We start from the raw sequence: 15,583 nt of genomic DNA on the forward strand, positions 1-15,583 counted from the left end.
CAAAATCCATTAATTAGTTTGTAAAACTAATTGTTTCATTTAAAATAGAAAAAGCAAGTTTTGGGTTGCTCCTAAGCAGAAAACATAGCACTTTACGAGGAAGTCACTGTCACTTTAAGAGTTCGTGAATAAACATAATTGGCCTTTGTATAGGTCCACACCTCGATTATTGTGTTCAATTCTGATCACCGCATCTGAAAAAAGATATAGTGAAATTAGAAAAGGGGCAGAAAAGGGCAATGAAAATGATAAAGGGGATGGGACGACTTCCCTATGAGGAAAGGCTGAAGTGTTTAGGGCTCTTCAGCTTGGAGAAGAGACGGCTGAGGGGAGATATGATAGAGGTCTATAAAATAATGAGTGGAGTGGAACCGGTAGACATGAATCGCTTGTTTACTCTTTCCAAAAATACTAGGACTAGGGGGCATGCGATGAAGCTACAAAGTAGTAAATTAAAAACGAATCGGAGAAAATGTTTCTTCACTCAACGTGTAATTAAACTCTGGAATTTGTTGCCAGAGAATCTGGTAAAGGTGGTTAGCTTAGTACATAAGTACATAAGTACATAAGTAGTGCCATACTGGGAAAGACCAAAGGTCCATCTAGCCCAGCATCCTGTCACCGACAGTGGCCAATCCAGGTCAAGGGCACCTGGCACGCTCCCCAAACGTAAAAACATTCCAGACAAGTTATACCTAAAAATGCGGAATTTTTCCAAGTCCATTTAATAGCGGTCTATGGACTTGTCCTTTAGGAATCTATCTAACCCCTTTTTAAACTCCGTCAAGCTAACCGCCCGTACCACGTTCTCCGGCAACGAATTCCAGAGTCTAATTACACGTTGGGTGAAGAAACATTTTCTCCGATTCGTTTTAAATTTACCACAATGTAGCTTCAACTCATGCCCTCTAGTCCTAGTATTTTTGGATAGCGTGAACAGTCGCTTCACATCCACCCGATCCATTCCACTCATTATTTTATACACTTCTATCATATCTCCCCTCAGCCGTCTCTTCTCCAAGCTAAAAAGCCCTAGCCTTCTCAGCCTCTCTTCATAGGAAAGTCGTCCCATCCCCACTATCATTTTCGTCGCCCTTCGCTGTACCTTTTCCAATTCTACTATATCTTTTTTGAGATACGGAGACCAGTACTGAACACAATACTCCAGGTGCGGTCGCACCATGGAGCGATACAACGGCATTATAACATCCGCACACCTGGACTCCATACCCTTCCTAATAACACCCAACATTCTATTCGCTTTCCTAGCCGCAGCAGCACACTGAGCAGAAGGTTTCAGCGTATCATCGACGACGACACCCAGATCCCTTTCTTGAACGCGGAACCTTGCAAGACGTAGCTATAATTCGGGTTCCTCTTACCCACATGCATCACTTTGCACTTGTCAACATTGAACTTCATCTGCCACTTGCACGCCCAATCTCCCAGTCTCGCAAGGTCCTCCTGTAATCGTTCACATTCCTCCTGCGACTTGACGACCCTGAATAATTTTGTGTCATCGGCGAATTTAATTACCTCACTAGCGGGGTTTAAAAAAGGTTTGGACAGCTTCCTAAAGGAAAAGTCCATAGACCATTATTAACATGACTTGGGGAAAATCCACTGCTTATTTCTGGGATAAGCAGCATAAAATGTATTGAACTTTTTTGGGATCTGGATTGGCCACTTTTGGAAACAGGATGCTGGGCTTGATGGACCTTTGGTCTGTCCCAGTTTGACAATACTTATGTACTTATGGCCGTCTGTCACAATATAAATCACAGTGATGTTATATTCTTATGATAAAAGGCATAAGGGCAAAAAACAAGAACACCCCCCAGCAAACCAGAGCTGGGATTAGCTCCCCCAGTGTTTGCATGAAAGGATTTTCTCCATCTCCTTCAGATCCGTGACAAAATCAGAATTCACAAACTATACTTTACCAGGCCTGAAACCCAATCCTCGTAATGGAATATTCCTGCGGATCAGCGGCCCTTGGACCGGCTGGTTTAAGTCCTTGTTCACAGCTACGTAGGCGGTGAGAGAGGAGATGACCCCAGACTGAAGGCTGTTCTCCAGGATCCTCTTCTTCACCTCCTCAGAGTCACTGTCGAGAGTGCGCTCCAGGTCGGCAATCAGGGACTTCGCCGCCAGCCGATGGACGGTGGCCCTAGGCAAGAGGTCACAGAGGTGAGGGGGCAGCTGGGGAGGGGGATGTACACAGGAAAAATGAAGAGAGTCTATTTCTAGTGACGGACACTTTGACTTATAGATAAAGACAGGGGAAGAGGACAACAACCCAACAGCAATGGGCCCACACAGACCAAGGCAGAGACAGCCACATATGCAGACAGATGGAGGCTTTCTTACCTGGAGGTTTCCTCTGACTGGAGAGAGAACTGCAGCTGGTTTTTAAAAGTTTCATCCTTAAAAGTGTATTCCAGAGAGACTGTTCCCTGAGCTGTCTCATCCGTCTAAAATGAACAGAACGAGAGAACGAGAGAGAGAGAGAGAGAAAGAGATGAAGACCACACCTCCAACAGACAGACGACAGAGCAATGGTGCAGAAATTCCAAGACAGAAAATGCATAGAAAAGATGGGATTTCGCACCTTGAAAAGTACAAAAACATGGTGATGTAATTGTGAGCAGGAAGAAGCACGTGGTGGTGGAACGGTCCCGTCATTCTGAGGTTTCAGAAAAGGATTTGGTGGCAATTTAACCAGACTAGGGATAAAGAAATGTACCGAGACAAAGGACAAAAAAAAAGAAGCAGCAGACTTTGCGAAAGAAGGGGAAAAGAACTTTTCAACAAATTTGACCGGCAAACAAATGAGAAACAAGTGGCAAAAGCAGAAACAGAGCATTTGCAGTAAAGAGTTGTTTCAACGCAGATATGTTGATCAAATTCTGACGTGGGCTTGGTTAAGAAGAAATCGATTATTTCAGCAAAGGATAGTGGACTTTGGACAGCCAGTGTAGAAGAAACACTGGTAAACAGAGAAAAGCTGATTCTTTCAGACAGAATGGGAAACCAGTAGCATATCTCGTCACCGAGAAAGCCTGGATACAGAAAGACACAACAAAAGGCAGCAGAGCTCATCCACTGGAAACTGCATAAGTACGTAAGTAATGCCTCACTGGGAAAAGACCAAGGGTCCATCGAGCCCAGCATCCTGTCCACGACAGCGGCCAATCCAGGCCAAGGGCACCTGGCGAGCTTCCCAAACGTACAAACATTCTATACAATCAAGCCATTGTGACATCACTAATGAGGTTGGCTCTTATTGGTGGAATGAGCCACTATGACATCACAATAGGTTAAATCACTGCTCTATGTAATAAAAGTGAGCCAAGTAGAGGACATAAGTACATAAGTAATGCCACACTGGGAAAAGACCAAGGGTCCATCGAGCCCAGCATCCTGTCCACGACAGCGGCCAATCCAGGCCAAGGGCACCTGGCAGTACAAACATTCTATACATGTTATTCCTGGAATTGTGGATTTTTCCCAAGTCCATTTAGTAGCGGTTTATGGACTTGCCCTTTAGGAAACCGTCTAACCCCCTTTTTAAACTCTGCCAAGCTAACCGCCTTCACCACGTTCTCCGGCAACGAATTCCAGAGTTTAATTACGCGTTGGGTGAAGAAACCTTTTCTCCGATTTCTCCGATACTGTAACATTGCCAGGAACACACCGGGATCAGGAGCCTGACGGAACGGTGGCGAATCATGGAACATTCCTTTTCTCACAGATAAAAAGCTGAAAGACATTGTGATAAAAGCAGAAAAGGTACAAGAACAGCATTCCTAGTAGAAATATCAGTGCCAAGAAACGGGTACTTTGTTGTTACTTGAGGATTGTTTTCTCTCTCTCTCTCTGCACAAATACAATTAGAGGCCAAAAAAACAGAGAAAGTGTCAGGCCAGGAAAGTTTCTGCGAATTTGAGAGACTTCACACACCTTTCCCTTCAACAGAGCGTAGACGATTGACTTCTGACCCCTGAAGATGGCACCAGGAAGTGGAGAGACCAAGGTAGCCTCCAGGCCAGGAGGGAGGGTCCACTGCAGGGAGACGTCTTTTACCGCTGGCTGTAGTGAGGCCTTCAGAGACCGCAGGGCCTATGGGAGAGATGAGAAGAGCCACCCAGTGACCCCCAAACACTAATTACCGGCCTAGTCAAGTATCACCAGGCTCAGCTACTGTGACTGTCCGAAAACATTCATAACTACCATCAGAAAAAGTATAACACTACAGCAAAAAAAACTGGCAAATGATATTAAAATTCTAGCAAATTCTTGAGCCATATCATCAAAATCCACTCATTAATCCAATAAAAATAATCATTTCATTCATTTTTTTTCTGGATAACTGCTGCCCTTATCCAGATAATAATCCTAGTCGGTACATTACATTCATTTTCTGGGCAGTGCCGGGATGGAACAAGGGTGTTCCATTTACTTACAGAGAATGACAATAAAAATCGGTCCTAAAATTTTATCAGATAGTTATCAGAATCGTGGGCCTGATTATCACAGCTCTCCGGATAGCGAGCAGCGTCAACCACTCTAAACATACATTTAACACTGGCCGCGATTCAGAACAAGGTGAAACAGTAACAGATCAGCGTTGCAGACCAAAAACCCTATTGTGAACCAAGGACAGGCACACTGGTACACTAGTAAACTAATACACTAGTACGCTGGCTGTCTCGTCGTGCAATTACCCTAACAGTATGTACGAGTAAGTTAGACTGAGAAGAGCACGCATGATTTTCTTATTTCATAAGTAATGCCACACTGGGAAAAGACCAAGGGTCCATCGAGCCCAGCATCCTGTCCACGACAGCGGCCAATCCAGGTCAAGGGCACCTGGCAGTACAAACATTCTATACATGTTATTCCTGGAATTGTGGATTTTTCCCAAGTCCATTTAGTAGTGGTTTATGGACTTGTCCTTTAGGAAACCATCTAACCCCTTTTTTAAACTCTGCCAAGCTAACCGCCTTCTTCTTGCAGCGGTGGATTTTGCACTTGCTCATAAATGTTTTTCCGTTTCCAGGATTGGGATACAGTGAAGGATCTCCGGGGGAAGCTGCAGCGAAACGGGTCCATTGGGACCGTCACTGTTTTGAGACTGACCCTGCCAGAATTGAGCGTTGGAGAACGGACTTAAGTGTTTTCCACTACCCTACACAATATTATTTTCCCCGATTTGGAATCGGGTGTTTGAGGGGGAGGTTTTTTTTTAACCTATGATTGTTTTTACAACTGTGTGCTTTTCAAACTTGGCTTATTTTGCAGTCCGGTTTCAGTGACCGTAGTTGGCCACAGTAGTACAAGGTTTTTCCTCCCATTTTCAATCTAATGGAATTAGTGTACTAGTGTACCAGGGTATCGGTGTGCCTGTCCTTGATTCAGAATGAGGTTTTTGCTGTGTAACGGTATTCTGCAGGGTTCACAAGCAGGTTGTGTCTTCAAGGTTCATCAATAAACATTATTATAAAGTGTTCATTGGTGACGCGTTCACCGATCAACTCTTCAGCAGAAGGTAAAGAAAATAAAAAATCAACCAGAAAGAGTGGGGACTGTATGGAGAGGCATTTGATGCTGGGTTCGGAGATTGTCATGGGAGGTCAGGCATGCCATGCACCGCCAGTCGGGAAGGTAGCGTAGCGCGGCGAGACAGAAGGTCAGTGTGCAGGAAGGATGAGGAGAGGTGCCTCTTGCTTGAAGGATATTGTTATATATAGTAATGGGTGACCAGGTGCAGTCAGCGAGGGACAGTGAGGGAGAATGGAGGGTTCCCACCTTACCTTGGGCTGCATTCGCTCCTTGCCTGTGATGAATTCTGCAGTGCCACCGGCCGCATGAGAGATGCCCTTGATGAGCGCTGTGGAGGCCCCCTCCCCGATCCCAAAGCCGAAGCATCTGTAGAGGAAGACAGTAGGGAAGGATTAACCCTTTGGAGGGCCCTAGGGAAACAAGCAAATTGGGTACCCCATTTCAAAACTCCCACTGATGGGTTCCCTCCTCCTTCCTCCTGGCTTTGACTTCCCCTTCCTATGCTTTTATTCCAACAGCAGTCGACTCAGCAGTGCCCTGGAAGAGAGAAATGATGGAAGCGAAAGGATGGGACCATGAGCCGAGAAAAGACAGAGGAATAGGCAGACATTCTGGTCGCCGCATCTCAAGAAAGATGTAGTGGAATTGGAAAAGGTGCAGCGAAGGGCAACTAAAATGATAGCGGGGATGGGACGACTTCCCTATGAAGAAAGACTAAGGAGGCTAGGGCTATATAGCTTGGAGAAGAGACGGCTGAGGGGAGACATGATAGAGGTATATAAAATAATGAGTGGAGTGGAACAGGTGGATGTGAAGCGTCTGTTCACGCTTTCCAAAAATACTAGGACTAGGGGGCATGCGATTAAACTACACTGTAGTAAATTTAAAACAAATCGGAGAAAATTTTTCTTCACCCAACGCGTAATTAAACTCTGGAATTCGTTGCCGGAGAATGTGGTGAAGGCGGTTAGCTTAGCAGAGTTTAAAAAGGGGTTGGACGGTTTCCTAAAGGACAAGTCCATAAACCACTACTAAACGGACTTGGAAAAATCCAAAATCCCAGGAATAACATGTATAGAATGTTTGAACGTTTGGGAAGCTCGCCAGGTGCCCTTGGCCTAGATTGGCCGCTGTCGTGGACAAGATGCTGGGCTCGATGGACCCTTGGTCTTTTCCCAGTATGGCATTACTTATGTACTTATGTGGTACGTAGGATAAAGGAGAAAATCCACGGTTATAATTACCGGTGGTTGTCGGCATTCTGGCTAACTTTTGCAATCACTTCTTTGGTGTTCACAACCTCTCCATCAGTGAAAACAAAGAGCTGAAAGGCACAGAAGGGAAGCGACATTAACAGACTCCTTCATCTAATCAAGAGACACTCCTCCCAGGAACCACCATCCCCCTGACTGTAAGATTTCTGCAATAAGCGATAACAAGGACAGTTCATGGCGAGTATATCCAACCTCTAAATTATCTTGGCCTAAGGGAGGATTTATGTTGGGTACAGTGGCAGCATCACTGTGACCTCTTCTTGCCTGTAACTCTTACCTGTCGGGGATGCCCCGGTTTACCAGCTTTGCCATAAATGTCTTTCAGGGGCTCTAAGATTTCGGTACCTCCAAGGTCGGCAGACATCTTCTTCACTTTCTGCAAGGCAGAGTCCATGGTTTGTTGGGTGTACTCCACGCTCTCCCTGACAGATCAACAAGCACCAGTCAGAAACAGCTCTAGACAAGGCCATAGAAACCCAGAGAGAATCCAACAAAAACCCAGCCTCAAACCACATCTGTTAACAGGTAAATAATTTGGCTTTCTGTTCCTACTGTACTGCATGTAAAGGTTATCTTGCAGTAACCTCCAAGGGAATGTTTGGGTACGATGTTTTGGGTTGGACAATTCCTTGGACAGATGGTCTAATGTTGGGGCACGGAGAGAGAGACAGGATCTCCCCAATTGATAACTAATTTCTTGATGTTTGCTCTGTCACCCAAAAGACATCACGTAAAGGTAACACAGAGACCTCAACAGTAGCTGGAAGATGACCACAGATCCAAGACAGGTCATCACTCAACACTCCCCTCCCTGTCTTTCCAACTTCCACTCTTCTCGCCCCCTCCCCTTCATTCCCCCCAGGACACTCACGGGAAGAAGAATTCAAAACTGGAGCCAAATCCATAGATGTTAAAGTAGCAGCCAAGGGGTAAACTCTTCAACAGCAACGTCAGCGTCTCCTAAGAGAGAAGTAGATGTGAGATAGTCCGGGAACTGGCAAAAGAGAGAGATGGTTCGAGACCATCCAGAGGACAAAAGAAACCTTGTAGTGCAATGGGTAGAACTAGTAGATGGACCCCAATCCAGAGATATCAGAGATGGTCTGAAGAACATGGCAGAGGCAGTCTATTGAACAGAAGTGAGATACAGAATCACACAGCCCAGGGACATGAGAACAAGAGACATAGCAACAAGAGATCAGTAGGCACAATGACCCACCAGAGAGAGACAGCTTGGTGTTAAGACTGCAAGGCTACCTTGGCGCTCTCGATGCGCCTGGGTGAGGTGTCATTTCTCTTCCACGCTCTGTCGTCCATCTGGCACTCCATGCTTCCGGAACGATCCACAAGGAAGATGAACTCCCCACACCGACACTGCTCCTCAGCCTCAGGGAAACGTGGGTAGAAACTCAGCATCAGGGCAGTCTCTGACATCAGGGAACCTTCCAGAAGAAGGCAGACAGAGAGCAAAAGAGAGAGAGAAACACTCAAAAGTTAAGGACAAGATAGGAAAGCGACGGACACAGATCCATTCCTCTTGTGTTAACCTTTTAAGTACCACGTACTCTTTGTGCATCCGAAGGCCATCTCACCAGTCACGACCTATTAATAAAGGTCTCCTTGATGTCCCTTCATTCCGACAAGTTCAGTATGCAGAATCATGTGCGAGGACTGTTTTCTGTAGCAGTTCCAAAACTGTGGGCCTCCCTCCCTCCCTCACGAATTAAGGATAATTACATCATATATGGGCCTATGTATTGAAGCAAGCTTTTCCTGAATGAGTTACTACAGTCTCGGATTGGACATGAGTAAAAGTGTGAACAGAATTTCATGTTTATTAAAGATCTAATTAAAGACATTTATACTGGTTTTTCTAAAAGGAAATGAGGCCTGCACAAAGTGAGGGCCGCCTCTGTGAGGGACATGGGGATTAGCTGGTGGTGACACAGGATTGGAAAATGGAGGCCTGGCTTGAGCTGATGGAGACATCAGTGGGATAGAGAAAAACACCAGGGCCCTAAACCTGGGGCAGCGGGAAGGGCTGTAAAATGGCTGACCTGCTTCTGTGCCAGGTAGTCCCGCCTCCACACCGACATTGGGTTTGTTCACCTCCTCATAGTAAATCAGCAGCTCCACATCACGATCAAACTGGTGCCCAGGGCCCAGGGAGATCTGAGAGAGATGGAGAAGGGGAGAGGGAAAAGCACAATTCTCACTGAATGTAACGGAGGGACTGGGGTATGCTTTAGAGACTTCCCCAGGAAGAGAGGAGAGAGAGACAGAATACAGGGCGTGCACAGATGAGAGGGACTGTGTCTTAGGCCAGAAAGATGGGCATATGGAGAATGGGGTTAATATGCATCTTCGGCTCCTTACCTGGGCTGTGGTCTTGTCATCCTTCGTGTACTGTAGAGGGGTGAGGCTGCAGTTGGACTTCACCCGGGAGATGCCATGTGGAGAGTGAAAACTTGCTGATAGTTCCATTGTGTATAGGGGGGTCCCTTTAGGAGCCTGAGGGACACCAACAGTCACGCTCTCTGTCCCCATATCTGCACAAGTGAAAGCGAAGGAAAAAAGGTTAGGTCATAAGTGCTGTACCGTGGCACATATCCAGTCATGCACAGAGAAGTGGAAGTCTCCCAGCAGTGAGGGGGTTAAACCTCCTGTCCTGAGCCCTGTCACCTCCCAGGCCCTGATGGTTTTCAGATTTAAGTGGCAAGTGCTGTACTGTGGCACATATCCAGTCATGCACAGAGAAGTGGAAGTCTCCTAGCAGTGAGGCGGTTAAACCTCCTGTCCTGTCACCTCCCAGGCCCTGATGGTTTTCCAGGAATAGAAATAACATAAGACACCTGTTTCAATGGCATCCCTGTCCCTCTCACAGCAGTGACTCACAGGGTAAAGTCCTCTCTCCTGAATGAAAGGAACCCCCTTAGTCACACCCTGAACATGTCTTGGCGTGTGCACGAGAAGGACATGATGTTTATACCATGAGAAAGGGAGCAGTGATTGCTTACGGTATGTGTGTTTATGGGTTTGGTGTTTTGGTGTATGCTTGGATTGATTGTGTTGGATGTGTGGTGTAACATCGGCCATGCATAGTACGGGTGAGAGTCATGTATTTTTGTTGTATTTCTGTGGGGTCCTCTTACGTTGTGGAGTGTATCTTGGGTTCAGCACCGCTGGTAAGACGAACCGCACTGCCCCGTCAGCCTCCACAGGCAGCTCCTGGACAAACGCTAACAGGACCTCAGCCTCCTGGCCCGGGGGCAAGTTCCCCACGTTGCAGCTGAAGATGTCACCAGAGCTCTCATCCTCCTCCAGCAGAAAGGCCTCCTGCCCCTGGGTGAGGGCGTCTTCATAGGTCTGATGAGCCTGGGGGGGGGGGACAGGAAGCAGGGGACGCAGAGTCACCAACTCTGACCACAGTTCCCACTCTACCCTCCCATTTCCCCCAACAATTCTATAGGGATGTTCAGAGAGAGCTCATTGAGGAACCCATAACCTGGCTGTTTCCTTTGCATGCTGGGAGTTGTAGTTCCGGTTGGATTGGGGGAAAAGCAAGAACTACAAATTCCTGGACTGCAATGGAGACAAAACCAGAGCTGGGTCAGCTGCTTCTGTGGATCTGGAGCAGTAAGAAGATCCTCAGTAGACATCGACTCAGCCTCCATAAGAAAGACACAGAAATCTCTCTGATTTTTTGTGCAATTTGGACAAAGAATTCCAGACACCACACCAAGACACACTTCCCATGTGAATTACAGGATACCCACACATTATTACAGGGCTTCAAGCAGCCAAAACACCTGATATTCAATCACAGAGTCTAGAAGAGGCCTACATGAGTTTCCAAGATTGCCCACATCCCTTCTTCAGATAGCAAGGAAAAAAAGAGATGCGAAGGAGGTAGAACGAGAGGACGTGAAATGAGAGTGAAGGGGGCAGACTCAAGAAAAATGTCAGGAAGTATTTTTTCACGGAGAGAGTAGCGGATGCTTGGAATGCCCTCCCGCAGGAGGTGGTGGAATTGAAAACGGTAACCGAATTCAAGCACGCGTGGGATAAACATAAAGGAATCCTGTTCAGAAGGAATGGATCCTAAGGAGCTTAGCCGAGATTGAGTGGCAGAGCTGGTGGTGGGAGGCGGGGATAGTGCTGGGCAGACTTATACGGTCTGTGCCAGAGCCGGTGGTGGGAGGCGGGACTGGTGGTTGGGAGGCGGGGATATTGCGGGGCAGACTTATACGGTCTGTGCCAGAGCCGGTGGTGGGAGGTGGGGCTGGTGGTTGGGAGGCGGGGATAGTGCTGGGCAGACTTATACGGTCTGTGCCAGAGCCGGTGGTGGGAGGTGGGCCTGGTGGTTGGGAGGCGGGGATAGTGCTGGGCAGACTTATACGGTCTGTGCCCTGAAGAGGACAGGTACAAATCAAGGTAGGGTATACACAAAAAGTAGCACATATGAGTTTATCTTGTTGGGCAGACTGGATGGACCGTGCAGGTCTTTTTCTGCCGTCATCTACTATGTTACTATGTATCTGAAGGAGGGAAAAATGAGGTCTCCAAAAAAGAAAAAAAAAATCACACCCCTTAGGTAAACACAGTCTGGCAAGGATCCAGGTTTCTCCTGGACAGCATTTAGGGGCTGGTGGCCACCCTGCCTGTACGGCACCTTGACCACAGGCATAAAGGTAGCCACCAAAGAAAGAGAGGGCAGGGAAGGGGCTGAAAGAACATGTCTCCTCACCTTCTGCTTCTCCTGAATCTCAGCTACGATCCTCTTCCCGTCCACCAGGGCCTCGAAGCTGTAGATGGCCGAGTCAGCATCCATGGGAAGACGAAAACGGCTTCCAGGGGATTCTGTTCCTCATTCTTGTATTTTAGAGTGGCCGAGACGTCAGCAACAAAACCCTTCACTTGTACGTCCACCGAGATACCCTTGAGAGGAACTGCAGAGATACAGACACACCCAACACAGCTTAGCAATGCATTTGCTTATCTTTTATTTTATATTTCAACGGTTTTTATTGATGACGTATCACGTCAAACAAATCCAATAAAGTCAAACATTTTGTAAACATTCAGTCATGCCATAATTGTACATGTGCATCTAGTCTAACATCATCATCATTATTTTACATCCTTTCCTCCCCCTTCCCCCCCCCTCCCCAACCTCCCCCTTATTTTACTCCTTTTCCGTTTATCTACTTATTTCATGGTAATTATTTGCTCCGGATTTTGGACCGGTTAAGACCTGTAATAGATATTGCTAGTATATCTGCTGGATGTCTCACTAATCTTTATTTTACGTTAATATATCACTTATCTGGGCAGCGGTTTACAGAGTCATAAAATCAATATAAAAAAACAATTCAGTAAGGAACGCCAATAATGATAGGAACGCCAATCTCACAAGACTACACTCATCCAGCCATGGAAAAATGTTTTATCTATTTTATTTTTGTTACATTTGTACCCCGCGCTTTCCCACTCATGGCAGGCTCAATGCGGCTTTACATGGGGCAATGGAGGGTTAAGTGACTTGCCCAGAGTCACAAGGAGCTGCCTGTGCCGGGAATTGAACTCAGTTCCTCAGTTCCCCAGTTCCCCAGGACCAAAGTCCACCACCCTAACCACTAGGCCACTCCTCCACTGTTGCTACTATTTGAGATTCTACATTCCATGTAGACGTGCAGGACGTCAGACTCACAGAAACAGAAGCCTGCGCAGCCTTCTACATGGAATGTTGCTAGTGGAATAGCAACATTCCATGTTAGAATCTCCAATAGTAGCAACATTCCATGTAGAATCTCCAATAGTATCTATTTTATTTTGGTTACATTTGTACCCCCGCGCTTTCCCACTCATGGCAGGCTCAATGCGGCTTACAGGGGGCAATGGAGGGTTAAGTGACTTGCCCAGAGTCACAAAGAGCTGCCTGGGCCTGAAGTGGGAATCGAACTCAGTTCCTCAGGACCAAAGTCCACCACCCTAACCACTAGGCCACTCCTCCACTGTTGCTACTATTTGAGATTCTACATGGAATGTTGCTATTCCACTAGAAGTCGGCCCTTTCAGATCACCAATGTGGCCGCGCAGGCTTCTGCTTCTGTGAGTCTGACGTCCTGCACGTACGTGCAGGACGTCAGACTCACAGAAACAGAAGCCTGCGCAGCCTTCTACATGGAATGTTGCTAGTGGAATAGCAACATTCCATGTAGAATCTCCAATAGTAGCAACATTCCATGTAGAATCTCCAATAGTATCTATTTTATTTTTGTTACATTTGTACCCCGCACTTTCCCACTCATGGCAGGCTCAATGCGGCTTACATGGGGCAATGGAGGGTTAAGTGACTTGCCCAGAGTCACAAGGAGCTGCCTGTGCCTGAAGTGGGAATCGAACTCAGTTCCTCAGGACCAAAGTCCACCACCCTAACCACTAGGCCACTCCTCCACATCATTAAAATCAAAATTAAAATACATGCATCCATCGAGACACCCAGAGAGAGACTGCAGAGACACCCACACCCAACCGAAATCGATAATGCAATCCCTTGTACACCTGCTGAGGCGGTCTGCCTGCGGGGACTCAGACGCAATACAGATGAGGCATAAAATCAGTCATCCAGTTCGATTACTGTAATGCCATATATGCTGGCTGTAAGGAGTAACCTGTTGAAAAAAAAATCTCCAAACTGCTCAAAACACTGCAGCCAGGTTCATATACAAAATCTCTCACTGACTTCCCATCAAAGCGAGAATCGCCTTCAAATTATTACCTTTATCTTTCAAATCCTAAATGGAATAGCTCCAGACTATATTTATTTATTTATTTATTTGTTACATTTGTATCCCACATTTTCCCACCTATTTTTCAGGCTCAATGTAGCTTACAATTTATCCATCATGACTTATGTCATTTCAGAATATATATATATATATATAGTATAAGTCTGCCCAGCACTGTCCCCGCCTCCCAACCACCAGCCCCGCCTCCCACCACCGGCTCTGGCACAGACCGTATAAGTCTGCCCAGCACTATCCCCGCCTCCCACCACTGGCTCTGGCACAGACCGTATAAGTCTGTCCAGCACTGTCTCCGCCTCCCAACCACTAGCCCTGCCTCCCAACCACCAGCTCTGGCACAGACCGTATAAGTCTGCCCAGCACTATCCCCGCCTCCCAACCACCGGCTCTGGCACAGACCGTATAAGTCTGCCCAGCACTATCCCTGCCTCCCACCACCAGCTCTGGCACAGAGCTCCTTCTCTTGATATGATACCATTAATAAACTTACCTCAAAGAAACCCTAAATATGAGGCAAGAAACTATCTCGGACTTCACCTCCACGCTGCAGATTTCACTTATCTAGGAACCAAATGGTGGAACTCCTTACCACCCAAAATAGGAAATATACAGGAATATTCTAGATTCCACAAAATCTTCAAATCGTTCCTATTCAAACAAACCCTCACAATGAACAACCATATCTCAAACAACTAATTATTACCTGAACTGGTTATTATTCTATTTACCTGTAACTTTCTCTTTGTTTCATGTACAATTTCTCATTCATAATAGATTTTCTAAATGTTAAACATCCATAGCTATCCCAGTATGTTTATGATACTGTATTGTAAAATTGGATTCTTATAACAAATTACTTTCTTATGCATTACTCATTGTTATGCATCCTATTCTGTTTATTGTAAGCCACATTGAACTCAAACTTGTTTGGGCTATAAATGTCACAACTAAATAAATAAATGCATGATTCTGCACTTTTTGGAATTCAAACCTTGCTCACAGTCTAAAGGGGAGACACTGAGGTAAAGGGACACCTGCAAAAATACAGAGAAACGTCTCACCTGGATGCTTGGAGGCAGTGAGAAGCCCGCAGCAGTCGAGATTCATGGCGGAGATGAGTCCTAAAGCAGTAAAAGGTGAATGAGTTTATTAAAACGTAAGAGGGCCAGAGATGGCAAATCGGAGGAGGGATAATCACAGGCAGAAATAGTAAAAAAAAAAAGTTACCCAGTTCACTCGGAGAAACATAACTCCTGCAACCTGTTCTCCTCTGGTATATGAACAGCTCCACCACACCCTCCCCTCATGGACATTCCTTATCAGGGACGCGCCTTCCGTGACCACACTTCCCAAAGCCAGCTTATATTCACCCACATGCATGTATGCACACATGTAGAGAGTCACGTATTCTAGGCCGAAAAAAAAAAATTCCTCACTGTGCAGCCGTGTGCCTCATTGCGGTACGGTGAAATTCTGCGTCTGGCTACACAGTTGAGCTAGGACCCCCCTCCCACCCTGAGTTACGATCCTCAATCAGTATGAATTTCAGTACGAAATCATGTGCCTTGCCACACTGACAGGGAAGGGATTTCATATAGCATCTTTCTGTGCTACAATCAAAGTGGTTTACTTATACAGGTTGTTTTTTTCCATCCCTAGTGGTCGCACAATCTAAAAGTTTCGTATCTGGGGCAATGAAGGGTTAAGTGAGGCCAGTGTGTATCTTTAGCCCCTCCCTTGTTGAACTAGGAGGCATGCAAAGAAGCTGTTAAGTAGTAAATTTAAAACAAACTGGAGAAAATATTTCTTCACTCATTGTGTAATAAAGCTCTGGAATTCCTTGCCAGACAATGCGGTAAATGTGGTTAGCTTAGCAGGGTTTCAGAAAGGTGTGGACAAGTTCAAAAACCATTATGAAGCTGAAACTGAGAAAAT

The 15,583-nt window shown here is 46.2% G+C and overlaps 1 protein-coding gene across 1 annotated transcript in view; it reads right to left on the reverse strand.

Moving 5' to 3' along the window:
• Nucleotides 1-15,583, reverse strand: part of LOC115457924 (von Willebrand factor A domain-containing protein 5A-like) — a 29,816-nt gene that overhangs the window by 9,405 nt on the left and 4,828 nt on the right. Inside the window, 15 exon segments of the mRNA XM_030187630.1 lie at nucleotides 162-194; nucleotides 1,944-2,170; nucleotides 2,371-2,474; nucleotides 3,964-4,122; nucleotides 5,817-5,931; nucleotides 6,810-6,889; nucleotides 7,117-7,261; nucleotides 7,711-7,799; nucleotides 8,097-8,281; nucleotides 8,897-9,011; nucleotides 9,216-9,388; nucleotides 9,992-10,214; nucleotides 11,587-11,669; nucleotides 11,672-11,788; nucleotides 14,710-14,769. Coding sequence (XP_030043490.1) covers nucleotides 162-194; nucleotides 1,944-2,170; nucleotides 2,371-2,474; nucleotides 3,964-4,122; nucleotides 5,817-5,931; nucleotides 6,810-6,889; nucleotides 7,117-7,261; nucleotides 7,711-7,799; nucleotides 8,097-8,281; nucleotides 8,897-9,011; nucleotides 9,216-9,388; nucleotides 9,992-10,214; nucleotides 11,587-11,669; nucleotides 11,672-11,788; nucleotides 14,710-14,755 — 1,894 coding nt within the window. The 5' untranslated portion in view covers nucleotides 14,756-14,769.

This window comes from Microcaecilia unicolor, chromosome 14, assembly GCF_901765095.1.
Source record: "Microcaecilia unicolor chromosome 14, aMicUni1.1, whole genome shotgun sequence".
NCBI classification, from domain to species: Eukaryota; Metazoa; Chordata; class Amphibia; order Gymnophiona; family Siphonopidae; genus Microcaecilia; species Microcaecilia unicolor.